The 18,457-nt window shown below is 33.2% G+C and overlaps 1 protein-coding gene across 3 annotated transcripts; it reads right to left on the bottom strand.

Moving 5' to 3' along the window:
• Positions 1 to 480: 480 nt before the first annotated feature.
• LOC119667510 (zinc finger protein 736-like) lies at positions 481 to 4,556 on the bottom strand. 3 transcript variants are annotated; one of them, XM_038076808.1, is made up of 7 exons: positions 4,418 to 4,556; positions 3,878 to 4,359; positions 3,749 to 3,823; positions 3,351 to 3,694; positions 2,958 to 3,294; positions 2,632 to 2,904; positions 481 to 1,374 (listed from the first exon to the last, which is right to left on the bottom strand). In XM_038076808.1, the coding sequence occupies exons 2-6, from the start codon at positions 4,333 to 4,335 to the stop codon at positions 2,637 to 2,639; spliced, it is 1,482 nt and encodes a 493-aa protein (XP_037932736.1). In that variant the 5' UTR covers positions 4,336 to 4,359; positions 4,418 to 4,556; the 3' UTR covers positions 481 to 1,374; positions 2,632 to 2,636. The 3 variants fall into 3 exon arrangements, with proteins under 3 accessions (XP_037932736.1, XP_037932735.1, XP_037932737.1); XM_038076807.1 differs by having other exon boundaries at positions 3,878 to 4,556; XM_038076809.1 differs by lacking the exon at positions 481 to 1,374 and having other exon boundaries at positions 2,681 to 2,773; positions 2,831 to 2,904; positions 3,878 to 4,553.
• Positions 4,557 to 18,457: the final 13,901 nt, after the last annotated feature.

Consider the following 18,457-nt stretch of genomic DNA (forward strand, 5'->3'; position numbering starts at 1 on the left):
CTCTTCTCTCAAACAACCATCACCATCAGATCCTAATCCATGGACTTGTCATGTGATTGTTTTCATGTTATCTACTTTACAGATACCCGTGAGCTACAATTAGAGCAATTTCAGTACAAAAACACTACTAATTCATACTTATTTTGAATACACCCAAGGAATAAGTTTCCCTATTCTAACACTATTCCCAACAATAGAACTCCCTTTTTCTGAATGACCCTTTTTAATGGCGAATAGTACGAAAATGAGCAAAACAAAGAAAAAAATTGCGTATCATATGTTGATTTAAGTTTAAAAATCGCATTATTTGTTGCAGCATAAAATATCAGAAATGAATATAATGAATACTGTATAAGTAAATTATATTTAATTTCTTTTTTTTTAAGTATACATAATTTATTTCTTTCTTATATACAATAAAACAAAGTAATAATCTTATTTATTAATTGAAATTATTAATGTTTTAACTAAAATTTAAATTCCTTTCCAAAAGTCATATTTATTTTTAACTTGTCTCCCAAACAATTTGCTTGGCACACATTTTGTGCAAAATTGGGTAAAAATCTCCCATTCCTTTATGATTCAGAATAGCAAAATTGGGAAAAGGGAAAAACTCCCATTCCCATCTGATTCAGAATAACTACGAATATTTGCAAGCATTTATCACGTTCGGAGATTCTGCAAGTTTTTCTTTGATTTAGACAACGATGGCTGGAGTGGTAGAGGTAATGAGAATCTGCGCCTCAATTCGACGTTATTTTCAAATTTTAATTAATATTCTTTTTTTAATGGGGTACGTAACGTCCAAATATTTGAGTGACTTAAAGGTTTTGTACTGGTAGGCAAGAATGATAAAATACAAAATTACGCCATCTAAAATGCTGTAAGATGATGTAACAGTTAAAACAAAATACAAATAAACATTTATTTTACTTAAAAATTAATTTTTAAAACAATTTCTACAAGATTTGGTTAGTTCAAAAGAAATTGTAATATATATAAAATTATTACAAAATTATTTTACGCTTTAAAACATATGAATAATTTAAACAAGCAAATAATAAACGCAAATTGTTTTTAAGAATTTGCAATATATTTTATTACATGAAAGTGGAATTCATATTGGCCCTATGATGAATAATTTTAATAAATTATTTAAACAGTGAGGTGAAATAAAAAATTTCATAATAAACAAGAAATTTGGCAAAATGTTTATCACTTTGAAGGTAGGATGGTATAATCTTATATTCTATCATTCACGCTAGGGTCAAGCAATTTTAATTTAAAAAATTTGATCATTTATAATTTATTCGTGTTTCTCACATGCCAGCAGGAATAGTATTGAGTTTCCATTTATTATTTTTGGATAATAATTTTTAATAAATTGGTATTACGACCGATATTTAATTAGTTTTTTATATATACATTGTGACCGAAAGGTTTTCGGAGGTTCTCATTTAAAATTCGCGCGCTGTATATTTTTCGATATTTTAAGTTTATGAGTTTGGCAGCACTGTCCTTAATTACTATGCCAAAAATGAGCGCGATCTGTCGGACAGTTCGTTTACGGCAGCTGTTGAAACCAGTTCACCTCAGTAGTGCGTTGCGAAAAAAACAATGGAAAAAAATATTGAACAAAGAGTTTGCATCAAATTTTGTTTTTCGAACGAAATTTCGTGTGCAGAATCGTTGCGAATGCTACAAAAGGCTTATGGGGAATCAGTTTTATCGAAAACTCAAGTTTATGAGTGGTACAAAGCCTTTCAGGACTGTCGTACGACCGTCGAAGACATGCCGCGTTCTGGACGACCTTCGACCTCTACCACCGACGAAAACATTGAAAAGGCAAAGGAAATCGTGTTCAAAAATCCTCATGTGAGTGTTAGAGAGATAGCACGAGAGCTAGGCATCGGTCGTGAGATGGCTCGTTTGATTTTGGTGGACAATTTGTGTATGCGACGTGTCAACGCCCGGCTTGTTCCGATTCACCTCAATTTGTTCAACATTATCAACGATTTTAAGGCCAAACATTCAATAAATACCATCGAACAGCCACCGTATTCACCTGATCTTGCACCGTGTGACTTTTTCCTGTTTCCCAACCTCAAATTACCACTCAGAGGAACGCGTTTTGAATCCATAGAAGACGTAAAACAGAATTCGCAGAGGGAACTCAAAGCCATACCGGAAAGCGCCTATAAAAAATGTTTTGATGATTGGAAGAAACGTTGTCATTTGTGTATCGCTTCTAATGGAGCATATTTTGAAGGAGATAAAATAAATATTGATGAAGATTAAGAATTTTGCGTTTTATTACAATTTCCGGAAGCTTTTCGGTCACAATGTATACCGGGCTTAGGTCGTTTATTTAACACATAGGTTTATAAAAATGTTTTTTTAAAACAATTAAAAAATTTTTACACTTTTTTCCAACTGTGTTAAATGTTTAAATTTATTTAATTTTTATACAAAAATTATATTAATACAAATATTTCGGTCTACATCGTAGACCATCATATGTAAATAAACATATAAACATACAATCAAAACAAAAAACCAAAAATGACAAACATTGTTGTCTCTTTCAATGTTTGACATTTTTAACATTTAAATTTATTTGAACATAATAATTTTTATTAATTGTTGTTGGTATTTGCTTTGTTGGTTTTAACGTACCCAGATTCTGATATTTTATGTTCAGCAAAATGTTCACGTAATTCGGAAGCTAAGCGAAATGCTTTTGGACAAAATTCGCACTTGTATACATTCTCTCCTAAATGAGATCGAAGATGTTTAATTAAATCATTACTTTGAGTAAAAGCTCTCTCACAGTATTTGCATTTGTAGGGCTTTTCACCGGTATGGGTTCGCATATGGCGGCGCATATGGTCAGCAATGACAAATCTAAAATTAGGCTTTTAAGTATATATTTTATTTTCATATAATAAAAGGCAAACCTCATATCACAATATTCACACTTGTGCGGTTTTTCACCGTTGTGATACATCTTGTGTTTTTTTAATTGAAAGGGTTTTCCAAACGCTGCACCGCATACATCACAAATATGCGGTTTAAATTTTTTATGCACAGCGCTATGTGACGCTAAATCGCTAAGACAAGGAAATTTTTTAGGACAATCAGGGCACTCATATTTTTTTTCACCTGTGTGGCGAAGAAGATGTTGCTTCATATTGCTGGAATTACTGAATGTTTTTCCACATTCAAAACATAGAAAAGGTTGCTCCCCTGTATGTGTTCTTATATGATCTTTGAGAGTTGAAGACTGTTGAAACACTGTAAATGTATGATATGTAGGAGTATTAATCTAATTGTTTAAATATTTTTCTTACCTTTACTACAGAATTTGCAGTTATACATTACAGTTAAATCTCTCATTACAGGATGATCATTACGATTATGTTTCAATAGTGTACGTCGACTTTTAAAACTTCTTAAGCATTCTTTACACTTGTATAAAACAGAGGATTCTAACTCCAAGTGTGTCTTCAAGTGATTGCCTAATGAACTCTTTTTTAAAAACGTACTAGAGCAATACGCGCAATTATATTCAACTTTCTTGATTTTATAACTATCCTTATTAATCACATTATTAATCGTATTTTGACTGCACGCAATCTGACATGATTCTTTATTTTCAATTTCATCAACACATTCTTGATACTGATTTTTCAAACTGAAAAAACACGAAATAAAATAAAAATGTATTAAATTGTATGATTGATCTTACTGTACGCTATTGCTGTTAAAGAAGGTTGCGAAATCTTTACGTTTTATAGTTTGCAAATCCAATCTTTGAAGATTCCTAAAATGTATATATTTACCTATTAATTTTGTAAAAAATATATAAATATATTACGAATTTATAGTTTGATCCATTTTTAAACTTTCGGTTGCAACAGAAAAACTACTTTGTTCACCAATTAACACATCCACTTCCTCCAATTCGACTTTAACGGATTTTTTTAAAGCATAACTTAATTGTAACGGATCTTTGTTTATTTTTTGGACGGAATTCGCAGAAGAATAAGCTCTTGATTTCTCGAAACCATTATTTTCGATAATGCTTTGCAAGTAGATGTTGGAGGCAATACACATTTCTCTAAACTGGTGCAAACTAAGCAGCTTGTCAATACAAATTACGCAAAGTGCCTTTGGAAGTCCATCTGTTGTCCTAATTAGAAGCTCTGGTATATTTCGCAATAAAATATTCACAATTTGTAGATTTGGACAGATACTTGAACATTCATATATGGACTGTAAAGGTTTATCTGTAGCCATACAACCTCTACATATTATATTGTTTTGTATCTTCATATTCTAAAATATACTTGGTGGTTCCTTTAATATTAGGAAATTAAAATTTTTAATTCCTATCAACTGTATTTATTAGTCTCACAAAAAAATAGCAATTGAACCTGAGCCAAGATAGCAAAGCCACTGAGAGGACCACACCGGAATTGAAACACGTAATTTTTTTAAATTTATTAATTTGTCAAAATTTGCTAAATTTAAACTTTTTACCAAATAAAATATATTATTTAGATAGAAAATTCAATAATCTTTCATTTCGAATATACTTCATAATTGTATGTTACGTAATAGCAAAGATATTCAATAAATAAAACACAAACAAATTTAATAACACAAATTTTTAAAAATATTAATAAAAAACAACCAAAAGAGGGCACGACTATTGACCTGAAAAACAATAAAACACTGCTTTCAATTAAAGTAAAAATAAGAAAAATCGTGAATACAAAAATTGTTTGAAGTCGTAGTAGAGCTTAATATCAAAACTGCTTAATTATTATTCAAATCAAAAAGCTAAAAATGAAAAATCTGCAAAAATAAATCATACAACATAATTTTAAAACCTGAATAACATATTTTAATTTTATCATAAAAAAATTATAAAATAAAATTATAATCATTATAACATTGTGTGCAAAAAAGGGTCCTTTTCGAAAAGCTCAAAATCATCATGCCCACATTTTTTCAGAATTATTTTTTAAAAATTCTCCATTTTGTGCAAGCTACTTCAATTTCAAACCGAAACAGCATATCTATGGAGAACCGAATTTCTGCAATTGAGACCACACTCAATATTCTGGTAACCAAAATCGCTGAACTGTCTGCTAGATTTTCCACAAATATAAACAACGGACGCAACTCAAGATGCAGTAAGTCCAAAGTGTGTCACTTCCATATAAAATTTGGTAAAGCAACACGAAAATGCGAACCACCATTTGAATTTCGCACTGCAACACAACAGGAAAACTAATATCGCCACCGTCTGTCTCAGCAGCTGGCGGTGGCACTGGAAATCAATGCATCAAAGAACAAAGACTTCACGTTCGTGATCGCAGTACAAATCTCAACTTCCTAATTGACTCTGGATCCATAATATCAGTATTACTTATCACAGTCGTAAACTCATCATGTAATATAATTCCTTATGAATTAAAACCTTACGCAGGTAACGGTACTACAATAACATATGGTTTAAAAACCAACCGCAACTCGCTGGACCAGTAAGCCATCGCATCATAACTTCCTGCCAACCCATTGCAGAGCGCCCACGCAGATATGCTGGTGATAAATGAAAAGCAATAAGAGAAGAATTCACCACGCTTCTAAAACAAGACACCATATCTATGTGAATTTAGTGTAGTAGAAATAATTTTTCTTGGATACAATATATAAAGACATGGTATCAAACTGCGAGCGGATCGCATTGAAGTCATAAACAATTTTCCAAAACCTAATACAATAATGGAACTACGTCGCTTCCTTGGTATGGTCAATTTTTTTGGTAAATGCTTACCCAATGCCGCACAAACACAAGCTCCACTTAACGACATATATAAGAAGTCCATAAAAAATGATAAAACTAAAATTTCTTGGACTTTACCTCTATCTAACAATGCACTAAAGACATCATGATTGCTTCGCAGCAGATGTTCTTGTCATCAACGGCCCCGTTGTCTCTTATTGCAAATGCTTCAGACGTTGCAGTTAAAGCTCATCTCGATCAATTTCAAGACGGTTTATGGAAACCTGTTGCCTTCTTTTCCGCAAAACTTAACCCGACACAGAAAAAGTATAGCACATATGATTGAGAACTCTTTGCAATTTATCTTGTTTTTAAATACTTCAGACATATACTTGATGGTCGTCATTTCGTTGTAAGGACCGATCACAAGCCAATTACATTTGCATTCCGTCAAAAATTAGATAAAGTCTATCCTCGGCAGCTACGATATTTAAACTTCATCGCAGATTTTACTACATCTATAGTCTACCTTCCTGGTTCTTAAAATTATGTAGCAGATGCATTATCTCGAATCTGTGAAATCATGATGCCTATAACTATAACATTAGAGGAAACACAGATGTACCAAGAAAACTATCTAGAATTGCCTCAAGCAAAACAAAGTAATGCAATCCCATTAAAGAATGTATATTTCAAGTCCGATGTAGAAATATGGTGTGATACGTCTACAACGACAGTTCGACCATATATTAAGAAAGTATTCAATGCAGTACATTCACTTTCTCATCCAGACACAAGAGCTACATCTAAACAAATAAGAAAAAATATTTCTGGCCAAGTATTCATTTTTTATATTGTAACAAATTTAGTCTGGTAATATAAAATCGTTGTAACACGGCAACACTGCGAGTTGACAAGAAACAAAAAAAAGATGTCTGCCAGCTAGTCGAGAGAAGTTGTTTTTCGCCTACAGTCGAACGGAGTGTTTTTTATTGATTTTTAATCGTAAATAATAGTAAATTATTCAAGTGTATATGATATTTAAAAAGCTTTTAACTTTCATATTTAAAATGAGTATTATCTTTTAATTTATAAAAAACATTTATTAAATAAAGATTGTTAAGTGTTAAAGGTTAACTGGCGTAATTATTTTTGACAGTTGCTAAGCTATTGACAATCCTGCGATACGAACGGGAGTTAAGACAGAATTACCAAAGAAAGCAAATTCGTAACAATGTATAAATTTATTTTATTTGGTTAAATAAACTTTATAAAAGTAACTAGCTAACAATAATAATAATAAGCTAACAAACAATTTTAATCCGTAATTATGAATAATTTAATCAGAAAGGTTACGACCAAAGGTCACAAAGTTTTAGACGTTTAATGCGACGTGTTGGCTCTATTGACGCCAGTTCGTTAGCTTCATCATTCGGATGAGAATACAGCCGCTGCAGGTGCATTCTTGCATTTCGCTGTATTTCTTCCACCACCGTATTTATCCTTAGATCGCGATGTAGACCGGAGTTCTTTACGTACTATGGAGTATTTGCCACACTCCTTAATACAACGTTTTGAAATTTTTGTATAGTTTCAACATGCGTGCTGCTAGCGCATTCATGCTATATGTCCAAATTGGTTTCAATATTTGTTTGTAAATTATGAGGTTGTTATAAAGTGACAGTTTCGACTTCTTTCCAATAAGCCATTTTATTGATCTGTATTTTATATTAAGTTCACTTCTCTTTTTTTTACATGTTCATTCCATCTCCAGCATTGCATCATACCGAGGTACTTAACCGTATTAATATGTGGAATTTGTATTACATCAATATAGAGGGAACTAAGTCTGATATTTCGGTTTGTAAAGTTGACGTGAACACATTTATAGCGGTTAAGTTTTATTTTCCACTCATCATCATCTCCAATCGCAAGGACAGCTGATCATCCTCGAACGTTGCTGAGCTCGTTGGCAAATCATGTGTGTATATTAAACATAACAGAGGACCAAGTACACTGCTCTTGGGTACCCCAGCGTTGATTTTTTGGAGTTCACTATAATCGTTTCCATACTTAACACGGAAGTAACGATTGGATAAGTAAGAAGAAACAATATCGAAATAGTCCAACAGAAAAATGTGTCTTATTTTCTTTAGTAGACCTGTATACAAAACTTTGTCGAAAGTCTAAGAATACTATTGAATTTTCTTTTACTAAAGTGCTTGATCAATGATCAAATTATTACATTTGAATCCAAATTGATGCATAGGAATGGTCTACTGTTGTTCAAGTAAATGCAACATCCATTTGAGCATAATCTTTTCAAATTATTTTGAAAGCACAAGTAGGAGAGCTATTGGCCTGTAGAAGCTAACATCGTTTGCATCTTTTCCCGGTATAAGGATCATAATAACTTCTGAAACCTTCCACAACGAAGGGAGATATTTCAATCGTAAAACAGCATTGAAGACGTTAGTTACTTTTACTATGCACTTAGCTGGGACTTCTCTAAAAAGTTCTGCCGTTACCTCATAACTCATAACATCCTGTTTAGTTTAAGTTCGTTCTTTATTATCATCATTACTTCAAGCTCGTTAGTTTCTGATATTAGTACCCAGATTACAGGTTTCAACACTATTCTCACTACTAGAAATAGAGAATACTTTTGTCAAATGCTCAGAGCAAACTTCAGCTTTTTCTTTATCGCTATTGGCCCACTGGCTAGTGAAGGTCTTTATTGGTGCGTTATGTGAGGCTGGACGTTTTATATTTCAAGTGCATTTCTACAAATGCACGTAATCTGTGCTGCGATCATTTGTCAAATCAGACAAGAATGAGTGGAATTAATTATTTTTAAAGCGGAGGTAAGTTCTTTAGTCAACCTATTTAAATTAGCTTTATCTGCTGGGGATCTCGAGTGTTGCCACTTTTTTCTCATTTTTCGTTTTTTTTTTGTAGTAGTTCTAATATGGCTGTTGGATATCTGTGCGGACAGGTCGATTTCTTCCATATAGGAGTGCTTACCATGCGGCTTGTTGAAACTTTCTTGTAAGGTTTATAATTTCAAATTCCACATCGTCTCCACACCGCAAATTTCAGTCGAAGCCGAAATATTATTAGAAAGGAATGTTCTAAAGTAATTCCAATCAGTTAACTTTTTCACAATTTTAGTCCACAGGGGAGTGGTCAGAGTTAAGTTCAGTTCCGTCTTCGATTTTAAGATTGTATGTCGAGACATGCCTTATGATAAAGAAATCAAGGAGGTTTGGTATTTTTTCCGTATCAGTTGGCCTATACGTAGCGTTTCTAGATGACATGCATTCACAGCCAGTTTGCTGTATCGCTTTTAGAAGTTCTCCCCCCTTGGTCGTGGCACAGACAAATAATTTGTCTGTGGTTGTGGTTAGAAGAAAACCCCAATGCGTATGCTTTGCATTGAAGTCATCGCTCATGATGAAGCGGTGTTTGTGTGTTTCAATAATCTGTTTGTACTGCTCTGTTTTAATTTTATGCCTTGCCAGGCTGTAGACAGAAGTAAGTTGTAATTAACATTGCAGATCAAGCGTAATTGTTATCACCTGAAATTCTTCTCTGGACATTATTTTGGATACGAAATACTTTAAAGATTTCCGAATTAAGATTCCACTTCCTCCTCGAGCGCAATTACTGGGATGTACTACGTGATGAAACTCGTAGTTTTTAAATTTTTGGTATGAATGATGTGTGAAATGCGTTTCAGAAATAAGGCAAACATCTATTTCTCTGGCTGCTAAAACAAGTTCAAGCTCTCTAAAATGTTTGAGTAAACCATTAGAGTTCTAAAGCATTATTTTTAGTAAACTTGAAATTATTAATTAAGTTATCTTTTTTTGTTCTAACTTAGTAAGCCTCTTATCTAACATTTTATAGTAGCTTTCTTGTTGAGTTAAATTTTCTAATATTTGGTTAAGAATCATCAGGCTGGGCGTTGGATCGCACCATTTCAGCGAACGTTGGATTGTTTTTGTTAGTAGGTTTTAAGTTTTTGCTTATTAGTTCAGATGGTTTATTATTATGTTGATTTTTGGCCATCACTTTATTTCGTTGGAGATTTTCATTCTTCTCTTGAATTATTTTATTTATTTGATTTTGGAGCTCCTTAGCCACTACACAACCTCCTGAGACCATAATTGGCGGTGGACTTGATGGTTTTTGGTCTGCTGAGAATGATTTGCAGTAACTGATGCCATATTTTTGTCGTTGGAAAAAGATATGGAGTCAGGTGAGCGTTTAAGTTTACTCTTTTTGGCGGGTCTTTTCTTGAAGATTTCCGTTTCTATCGCAAGTTCATCTTCATCAGTTTCAGATTCAATTAGATTGTGTAAATTTTTAGATCTTTACGTAACAGGTAATGGAGAACCTTTAAGCGACTCATTTTCTTTTTTAAGAATTTCTATCTCAGTTCTGAGTTGAAGACATAGCTGCTCCATATCGTTTATTTTTTCAATGTGTTTCGCAATAATATCACTTTCGGTCCAATAAGAGCAAAGACATCACAGAGTGGGTTCGAGTATGTTTAAAACGACATAACAAACTGACGCCACAACACTTCAAACAAGTTAATAATCGGTTCGATCATGTTCACATTGACATAATTTTTCTACCAGAATAATCGATTTTCTCGCTGGCCAGAAGCAGTATCACTTAAGGACATTACAGCAGATACTGTGGCAACAGCATTCTATTTAATATGAATATCCAGATTTGGTTCACCGAAAACAATTGCACCAGATCAAGGAAGTCAGTTTGAAAGTGACTTATTTAAAGCACTTGCTAACCTAACTGGAACTAAACACATCCACACAACACCGTATCATCCTGCATCGAATGGAATGATTGAATGCTGGCATCGTTCTTTGAAAGCAGCATTAATGTGTGGCAGTGGAACACCATGGATCAATCTTCTACCTACAGTACTCCTTGGTCTAAAAACTGCCTATAAAACTGATATAGGAGCTTCAACAGCTGAAATGCTCTACGGCTGTACGCTACGAGTACCAGGAGAATTTTTCAACGATATTGATTGCGATAATGATTCACTACAATTTCTAACCAAATTTCGAAAACATAAAGACGTCCTAGACCTACAGTACAACATGGCAACCGGTGTGAATGCTTAAAAAATAAAAGTAGAAATATGAACACGTGCACTCACGTATTCCTCAGAGCTGGCCACGCATCAAAAACCCGTTAGACACACCTTACTCAGGACCACATTTGGTGAAAAACCGAGTAACTGATCGCGTTTATACGATATTGGTAGACGGTAAAGAACTCAACGTCTTAGTTGAACGTCGAAAACCCGCATTTTTTACAAGAAATACGGACAATAAAGTGAAACCACTGAAGACGTACTCTAAAAAAATAACATTTACTGAAGACACTCATTAAGCGGGGGAATAGCTATGGCAGCACTTTACCAACGAACTGACAGAAAATGAGAAAAGAGAAAAATAGATGTTCGGTAAAAATTGGCGAGAGTAAGAAGCGTCAAGTCAGTAAACGATTAACTTTGTAAACGTTTTCAATAACTATTAATAATAAATTGAGTTTTAATAAAACAATAAAGCTTAAAAGGCATGTGTGATAGCGTCATCTATATTTCAAGTATGAATATGATGTATGCATTTTTTTACGCAAGTGTTGCGAATAAATGAATTTATTAAGAATGTGGAATTGATTAATAGAAAAAGCGACTTTCTTTTCTTCAAGAATTAATTAAGCTATAGCAAGAACACTAAATACAAGAGGACTTCTCAACTGATCTTTTTAAAAATTTGTCTCCAAAAACATTAGGCCCATCAAGAGGAACGCTTTGTGTTTGCTCTCTATTTTTGCTTTTGCTTGTAAATTTCATACAAAATGTATGCATTTTTAGCTAAAGAGAAAGAGTGCAATATTTGTTTACCTTTGTTTTGTGTTTTGTTATATTTTCTTTTGAAGACATATTAACACCGTGCGTAGTCAGAATTCAGTTAGACATTTACATTGTTTTAAAATATACCCCTTGCATCAATATAAAAACCTTTCCTTCGTTTGAATTAATTAAATTACTGATTAAAATATATATATGTTTTAATATTGTAATTACTTTTTGTGATAAGGTATATTTGTTTAAACATGAAATTTGCAAATGTATATAAGAGGAGGTAGGAACCCTTTAATCATAAGCTACGCTCGCATCATATCTTACATTGATAGAAGTAAAGGAATTGAAAAGTATTTAGCACGAAAATGTAAACATAAACATAACATTGCATATGTATGCGTGTCAAGCTGAAAAAACGCAGCAAATTTCGTTGCTTGAAATTCATGAACTCACATCACTCTCGCTTCCCTGTCACATCTATCAATAACCGATTTTCAAACTCATGTTCATGTTGCGTTCATGATAGTGTAAATGTATACTTCTGCATCACCCATATGACATTGAATAACATTTGTTTTTGCAATTTTTTAGCATAACTGCCCAGAGTCGAATAGTAAACAGCAAATTACCGTGGAATGTAATGTGTTTATACTGTTTTTTTTTGTTGGTTTGCTTTTTGTAATTTTCCAACAAGTTGAATATCGCTAATTTCGATGATAATATAAGTCCATAGATATTTCTCACACAAAAACTATATGTATGTATACATTATATAAAGTACATTAATGTATGTATATATTTTAAGAAGAATATATTTTTTGCTATATTTCCATATATTCATGGGAACATACATATGTATTTAATTAAATTACTTTAACAAATATTTAAAAAGTCAAGAAAAACAAATTAAAATATCACAATAATATTATTAATATTTGTATAACGACCATTTTATAGAGACAAAAGATTAAATACGGGAAAAAATGAAAAAAATGTGTAATATAATCTTGTGCAAAAATAACAGATGACGTCCACTTATACCGTTTTCCGTCCAATAAGGATATGATATATAAGTGGAAAAAAATATTGGCTACGAGGTTGTGAAATTAAATACAAATACTGGAATTTGTAGTAGTCACTTCCATAAGCGATGGATTGGAAAAACTCGATTAAAACATGTGGCTATACCTACTCTCTTTCTTGGTAATAATATTTATTAGAAATAAGTATATTTTAAATCACCTTGATCAACCTAGACAATGAAAATGTAGAAATGAATACGAGTTCTTCACAGAGTAAAAAGTGCGATGTACCTGGTTGCAACATTATTCGCTCAAACACATCATTATTATCATTTCCTACTGATGAGTATGACCGCCAACACTGGAGAGATGTTTGCGGAATAGTAAGTCAGAAGCGGAAGTTGTTAATTTGTAAAAATCATTTTCACACTAATGAAGTAGGCAAGAGGAAACTGATTGGTAAACCCACACCCTCAAAAAATTTACCCTCGGTTATAAGTAAAATATATTAGAAGAGCAAGAGGAACTGCGCGTCACACCTGTAAAGCGAACGTAAGCTGATACAGGAAATACAGGAAGATATGACTTTGAAGGAGTTTCAGACAATATCTGACATCTGTTATGCCGAACAATCTATAAAGCAACAAGAAAAAGTTGAACAATGTGGGAATGAGGATAAAATTAGTTTGGAAACTGCTTTGGAAATGCTTTGGAAACTGTAAAAAACAAATTGCATGCAATAATAAAAAGTATCTCAGAGTAATTGCTAGTTTGAACATAAAAATCGCATCCTTGCACAAATCAAAAAAATACTACAAGGATGAAAATGAAAAACTAAAAAAGCTATGTATTTTACCAGCAGAAAACGCTAGTCAGGAAGCTTTAACTTTTGCTAAAATGATTGTCAGTGAACGACACATTTATAATAAAGAAGAAGAATATTTAACTCAAAATATTGAATATGTTTCGGCTTCTTTATATAAATTTATGCCAGACGAATTTAAATTCAATATGCCGAGCTCAGCAAGTTTGCATCGCTGGCGACCAATAAAATTCATGAAAACGGGTACTGACACAAGAGTAATTCAGAATTTGAGAACCGTGGCATCAAAAAAAAGTCAAGCAAAAAAATATGTGCTGTTATTCTGGATGAAATGTCTAAACGGAGAGATTTATGTTATAATAAATTCACTGACCAAATCGATGGATTCGTGGATTTTGGTTATGATGGACGTTTTCATGAAGCTGCCAACAAATGTTTGACGCTTATGATAAAAGGAATTTGTAGCAACTGGAAATATATTCTAGTTTACTATTTAACTAAAGGAGGTGCAACAGGTAAGAAAGTATTCTTAACGATTTTTACGAAGTCAAAACGTTGTATTACTAGGAAACGTTTTGAAGGATATACTTGAACGAAACCTGGAACTTCTATCAATTGAACTTAAACCCATTGTAGTGATATGTGATCAGTCAGCTGCAAATCAAAGGCTTTTTTCTTTATTAACCATTAGTCAGGAAGAGCCATATTTTGTATTCAAAGATAAAAAGTCTTCGATCAATATGACTATAGCCACCTATTTAAGTCTATACGAAACACATTACTTAAATATGACATTTAAACTAGTGATGGTATTGCTAGTATGAAAATTATTGAAGCAATTTATGACCGTGAAAAGTATAATTGCAATTTTAAAATGATGCCAAAAATCACAGAAAAACACATTCACCCAAACGATTTTGAAAAGATGAGCGTATCAAGGGCCACACAACTTTTAAGTAACTCCGTTTCTTCCACAATTAGAACTTTGTGACGACTAAATTTTTTTGAATAAATTTTAGTCTTGCCACAATACGCATTTCACACGTTCACATTTTCACACGTTTCACAAAAATGCTGACGTCAAAGATAACTATAATTAAATAAAATTTGATGTTATGTACTCCAACATATCTAACATATGCTATACATACCTTGAAATACCCTGACGAATATTGATTTTAATTAATATAGTTCGAACTATATTAATTAAAATAAATTTAAATTATTTTTCCGAACCGCATGAAACACATTTTATTAAAAACAAAGCATAATCAAAACAAAAATAGGAAAAAATGAGAAATGTCATTTATTAATTTGTTTTGTGCATTTCGGTTGATCGCCAAAAATTGCAGCGGATAATAGAAAAAAGCTGCGAGTGTAATTTAAAGCTTTCAGAAGTCAACAACAGAATACCTGATGAGGGGAAATGTTGAGGGTATTGACCGAACAACGGCTAGCAAAAAAAGTCCGCTCGACGCAGTTAGAAAAAAAGGAGAATAAAAGGCGCAAGCGGAGGAGTTTTCGGTCTCTTGGCTCGTGGTTAAGTTGAACGCAACGCATCGTACCGGTGGTGTGAATTACTTAGTTTTTTATTTGTCCATATATAGAAATAATTTATTCAAAAATTATTTATATACTAAATTTAGATTTTTTTTCAACTTTAGTTATTTTGTTTTGTAAAATTAAAAATTGCTTAAGAGCATAAAGTATCAAATAAAACTTTGATTTTATTAAATAAAATTTACTTTGGTGCTATTTTCTTAGCCAACTTTTGCATCTCGGGATAATAGTGTTAATAGCCACAGTATAAAAGAAATAGTTGACGGCTTTAACAGTGGTCAACTAAAAGATTTTGTACTGGTGCTCGTTCGAACGTATAAACGTGTTGACACCACAAGCAAAAGACGTGGCGCGGCTTTGGTGTCTCTTTGTCTCCGATACGTGGCAAAGTTTAAGTGGATTGGCGATTCCTGATAATCAACGCTGGACATTGTAAGCTGCCCTGATGTACCAGAGAGGGTAAGGCTTATATATGTATAAAATACAGAAGTCAACAAATAATATGTATAAAAATCGAAATTAAACTGAAAACAAGATATTTGTGAAAAAAATGGATTCTGTAATATGCAAACATAATCTTAATTAATTATAAAGTGTAACATTAAAAATTTAATTACTTAATCCACATTTAAGGAATGTAAAAAATATTACATAGAATTCTAAGTGAAATATCAAAGTAATCTTCACACGACTACGCTTAATAAAAATTCTTCTTCCCTTATATTTTTATTTAAAAACATTTTATGAGTTTTTTTTTTTATAAATTTTGTTGTATTTAAGTGAACACAAAAATGCATTTATAAAACGTTAAACTTAAAATATGATTAATTAATATTATTTTTTTTTAAAAAAATTGAAATCAGTTAAATATTATTTGCTTATTGTTATCTACGAGTAATTGTAAAGACATTATTTGATAAATTGTTTTTTTTTTTATTTAAAATACATTTATGGTTATACATACATTACAAATTGTTCAATAAAATTGAAATCAGTTAAATATTATTTGCTTATTATTATCTACGAGTAATTGTAAAGACATTATTTGATAAATTGTTTTTTTATTTAAAATACATTTATGGTTATACATACATTACAAATTGTTCAATAAAATTGAAATCAGTTAAATATTATTTGATTATTATTATTTACGAGTAATTGTAAAGATATTATTTGATAAATTGTTTTTTTTTTTTATTTAAAATACATTGATTGTTATACATATATTACCAATTGTTTAATAAAGAAAAAAACTTGAATTCGAAAATAATTACTTTGTTACGACATCTTACTTCAACGGTAGAAACGACATTAGTTGAACGCTGGGTCCCCGCGAATAGAAATTTTCTTGTAAGACCTTGGACTAGGCTGAGAACTACCCCGGCTAGGAAAAAGTAGGTTCATTACAAGTGGCGCCCGAGCAGGGACCCTCGACTAAGGTTCAACAAAATACATCGAAACACAGCTAGTTCTTTAGTTTCAGATATCACAAAACATCGTATATCAGTTAATATGGGTCGCAGCTGGGTAAGAAATTTACGCAAAGAAGAGCTAGTCGCTTATTTGGACGAATTCGAACAAGATTCAACAGGTGTCGTCGATGAATTGCGCCGGCGATTGGCAAACTTTATTGCACAAGCTGACCACAAACCGCAGATAATAACACGATTAAAAGAACTTGAAGATAGACATAGCAGAGTGTCCGTAGGTGAAGTAGAATGCGATCACGCCGTGGAGGAAATACCATTGCCACCCTCAGAACAGACAACGGAGCGATGCCAAGATAATATTCCACAATTGACTCTTCCTTTACATCAGCAGCAGTACACGCAACATACGTTACACGTACCATATACACAACCTAGAACCATGCAAGCAACAGTCATCGATCAGGCTAGAAAATGGGCGGTCCGATTTGATGAGAGCGGCGATCCGTTAGCGTTTGTGGAGCGTGTGGAAGAGTTAGCGAGTGGATATGATATTGCTAAAAATATGCTACCTCGTGCGATGCCAGAATTACTGAAAGGGCAGGCCTTGGTATGGTTCCGTCACAATAAAGGGGACTGGGACCACTGGGAGCAGTTCAAATTTGATTTTCTAGAATTTTTCCTTCCTCATCGTTACTTCGAGCGCTTAGAAGACGAGTTAAGAAACAGAATGCAGAAACCTGGTGAATCATTTAAAACATACGTGTTGGAATTGCAGAAGTTGATGCAACATTTGAAAATGGACGATGGAGCAAAGCTTGAACGATTCTACCGAAATAGTTTAACAGAATACAGGATGCATATAAAGCGACGCGAGTTTTGTACATTACGAGAGCTTATATTACTCGCTAACGACTACGAAGCAGTTCGGGACGAAGGAAAAAGCAGAAAACCAAGGGAATCTTTTACAACACCAGAACGACGAGATAAACCGATGGTACTTGCAGCAGTGGAACCAATAAACCTAGCTTCAGCTTGCTTTCGATGTGGACGACAAGGACACCAAGCGCGGGGATGTCAGAACCCTCGTATTCTCTTCTGTTGGCAGTGCGGCAGACGTGATGTACGAACAATTGATTGCTGCCGAAAAGTTCCGGGAAACTTCCAGCGGTCACGCCGTCCAGAAGCAAGGGGCGTGACCGAAATTCCAATACCGTCTCAGAACCATTCATAATTGAAAATAATCGTCTTCTTATCAAAATATTCATTCAGGATCAACAGATGACAGCCATGGTTGATACAGGGGCCAGTAAATGTTTTATTCATCCGGGCATAGCAAAACGTTTATATGGCAAACACAACGAAGTAGATTTGGTGGTACGTTTGGCAGATGGTTCACCGCGGAACATAAATACAATAATTCACACATCACTGCGAATCGGGGCCTGTGACTATGCAGTTGAACTATTAGTGTTAGAAGGAATGGTACATGATATGGTCTTGGGGATGGACTTCCTGGTTTCGGCATCAAGTATCTTCAAAATAGGGGAAAATACAGTCAAACTTAGTAAAACTACAAATGTGAAACGAGAGATGGTAATGCTGAATTCTACAGTAAGTGAATCGGAACATGTGGACAAATTCTTAGCTCGCGAATTAGCGAAGTTCGACACTCTTGAAGGACTGTCCAATATCACCACACATTCCATCACCATGAAGGATGACAGACCGATTAAGCAAAGATACTATCCTCGAAACCCGGTCATGCAACAAATATTGGACAAAGAAATAAATGAATTATTACAAAAAGGTTGTATCGAACGCTCTCATAGCCCTTATAGCTCACCGGTGGTATTAGTGAAGAAAAAGGATGATAGTTGGCGACTTTGCATAGATTATCGTCAGGTAAATGCACACTCAATA

This window comes from Teleopsis dalmanni, chromosome 1 (genome assembly GCF_002237135.1).
Source record: "Teleopsis dalmanni isolate 2A chromosome 1, ASM223713v2, whole genome shotgun sequence".
Classification (NCBI taxonomy): Eukaryota; Metazoa; Arthropoda; class Insecta; order Diptera; family Diopsidae; genus Teleopsis; species Teleopsis dalmanni.

What these genes read in the sequence shown, in the direction of transcription:
- LOC119667510 (XM_038076808.1), bottom strand. Translation starts at nt 4,335, where the DNA reads ATGAAGATACAAAACAATATAATATGTAGAGGTTGTATGGCTACAGAT. An exon ending in ATGGATCAAACTATAAATTC is followed by an intron (nt 3,824 to 3,877) that starts GTAATATATTTA and finishes TATACATTTTAG; the next exon opens with GAATCTTCAAAGATTGGATT. An exon ending in CTGCAAATTCTGTAGTAAAG is followed by an intron (nt 3,295 to 3,350) that starts GTAAGAAAAATA and finishes ATACATTTACAG; the next exon opens with TGTTTCAACAGTCTTCAACT.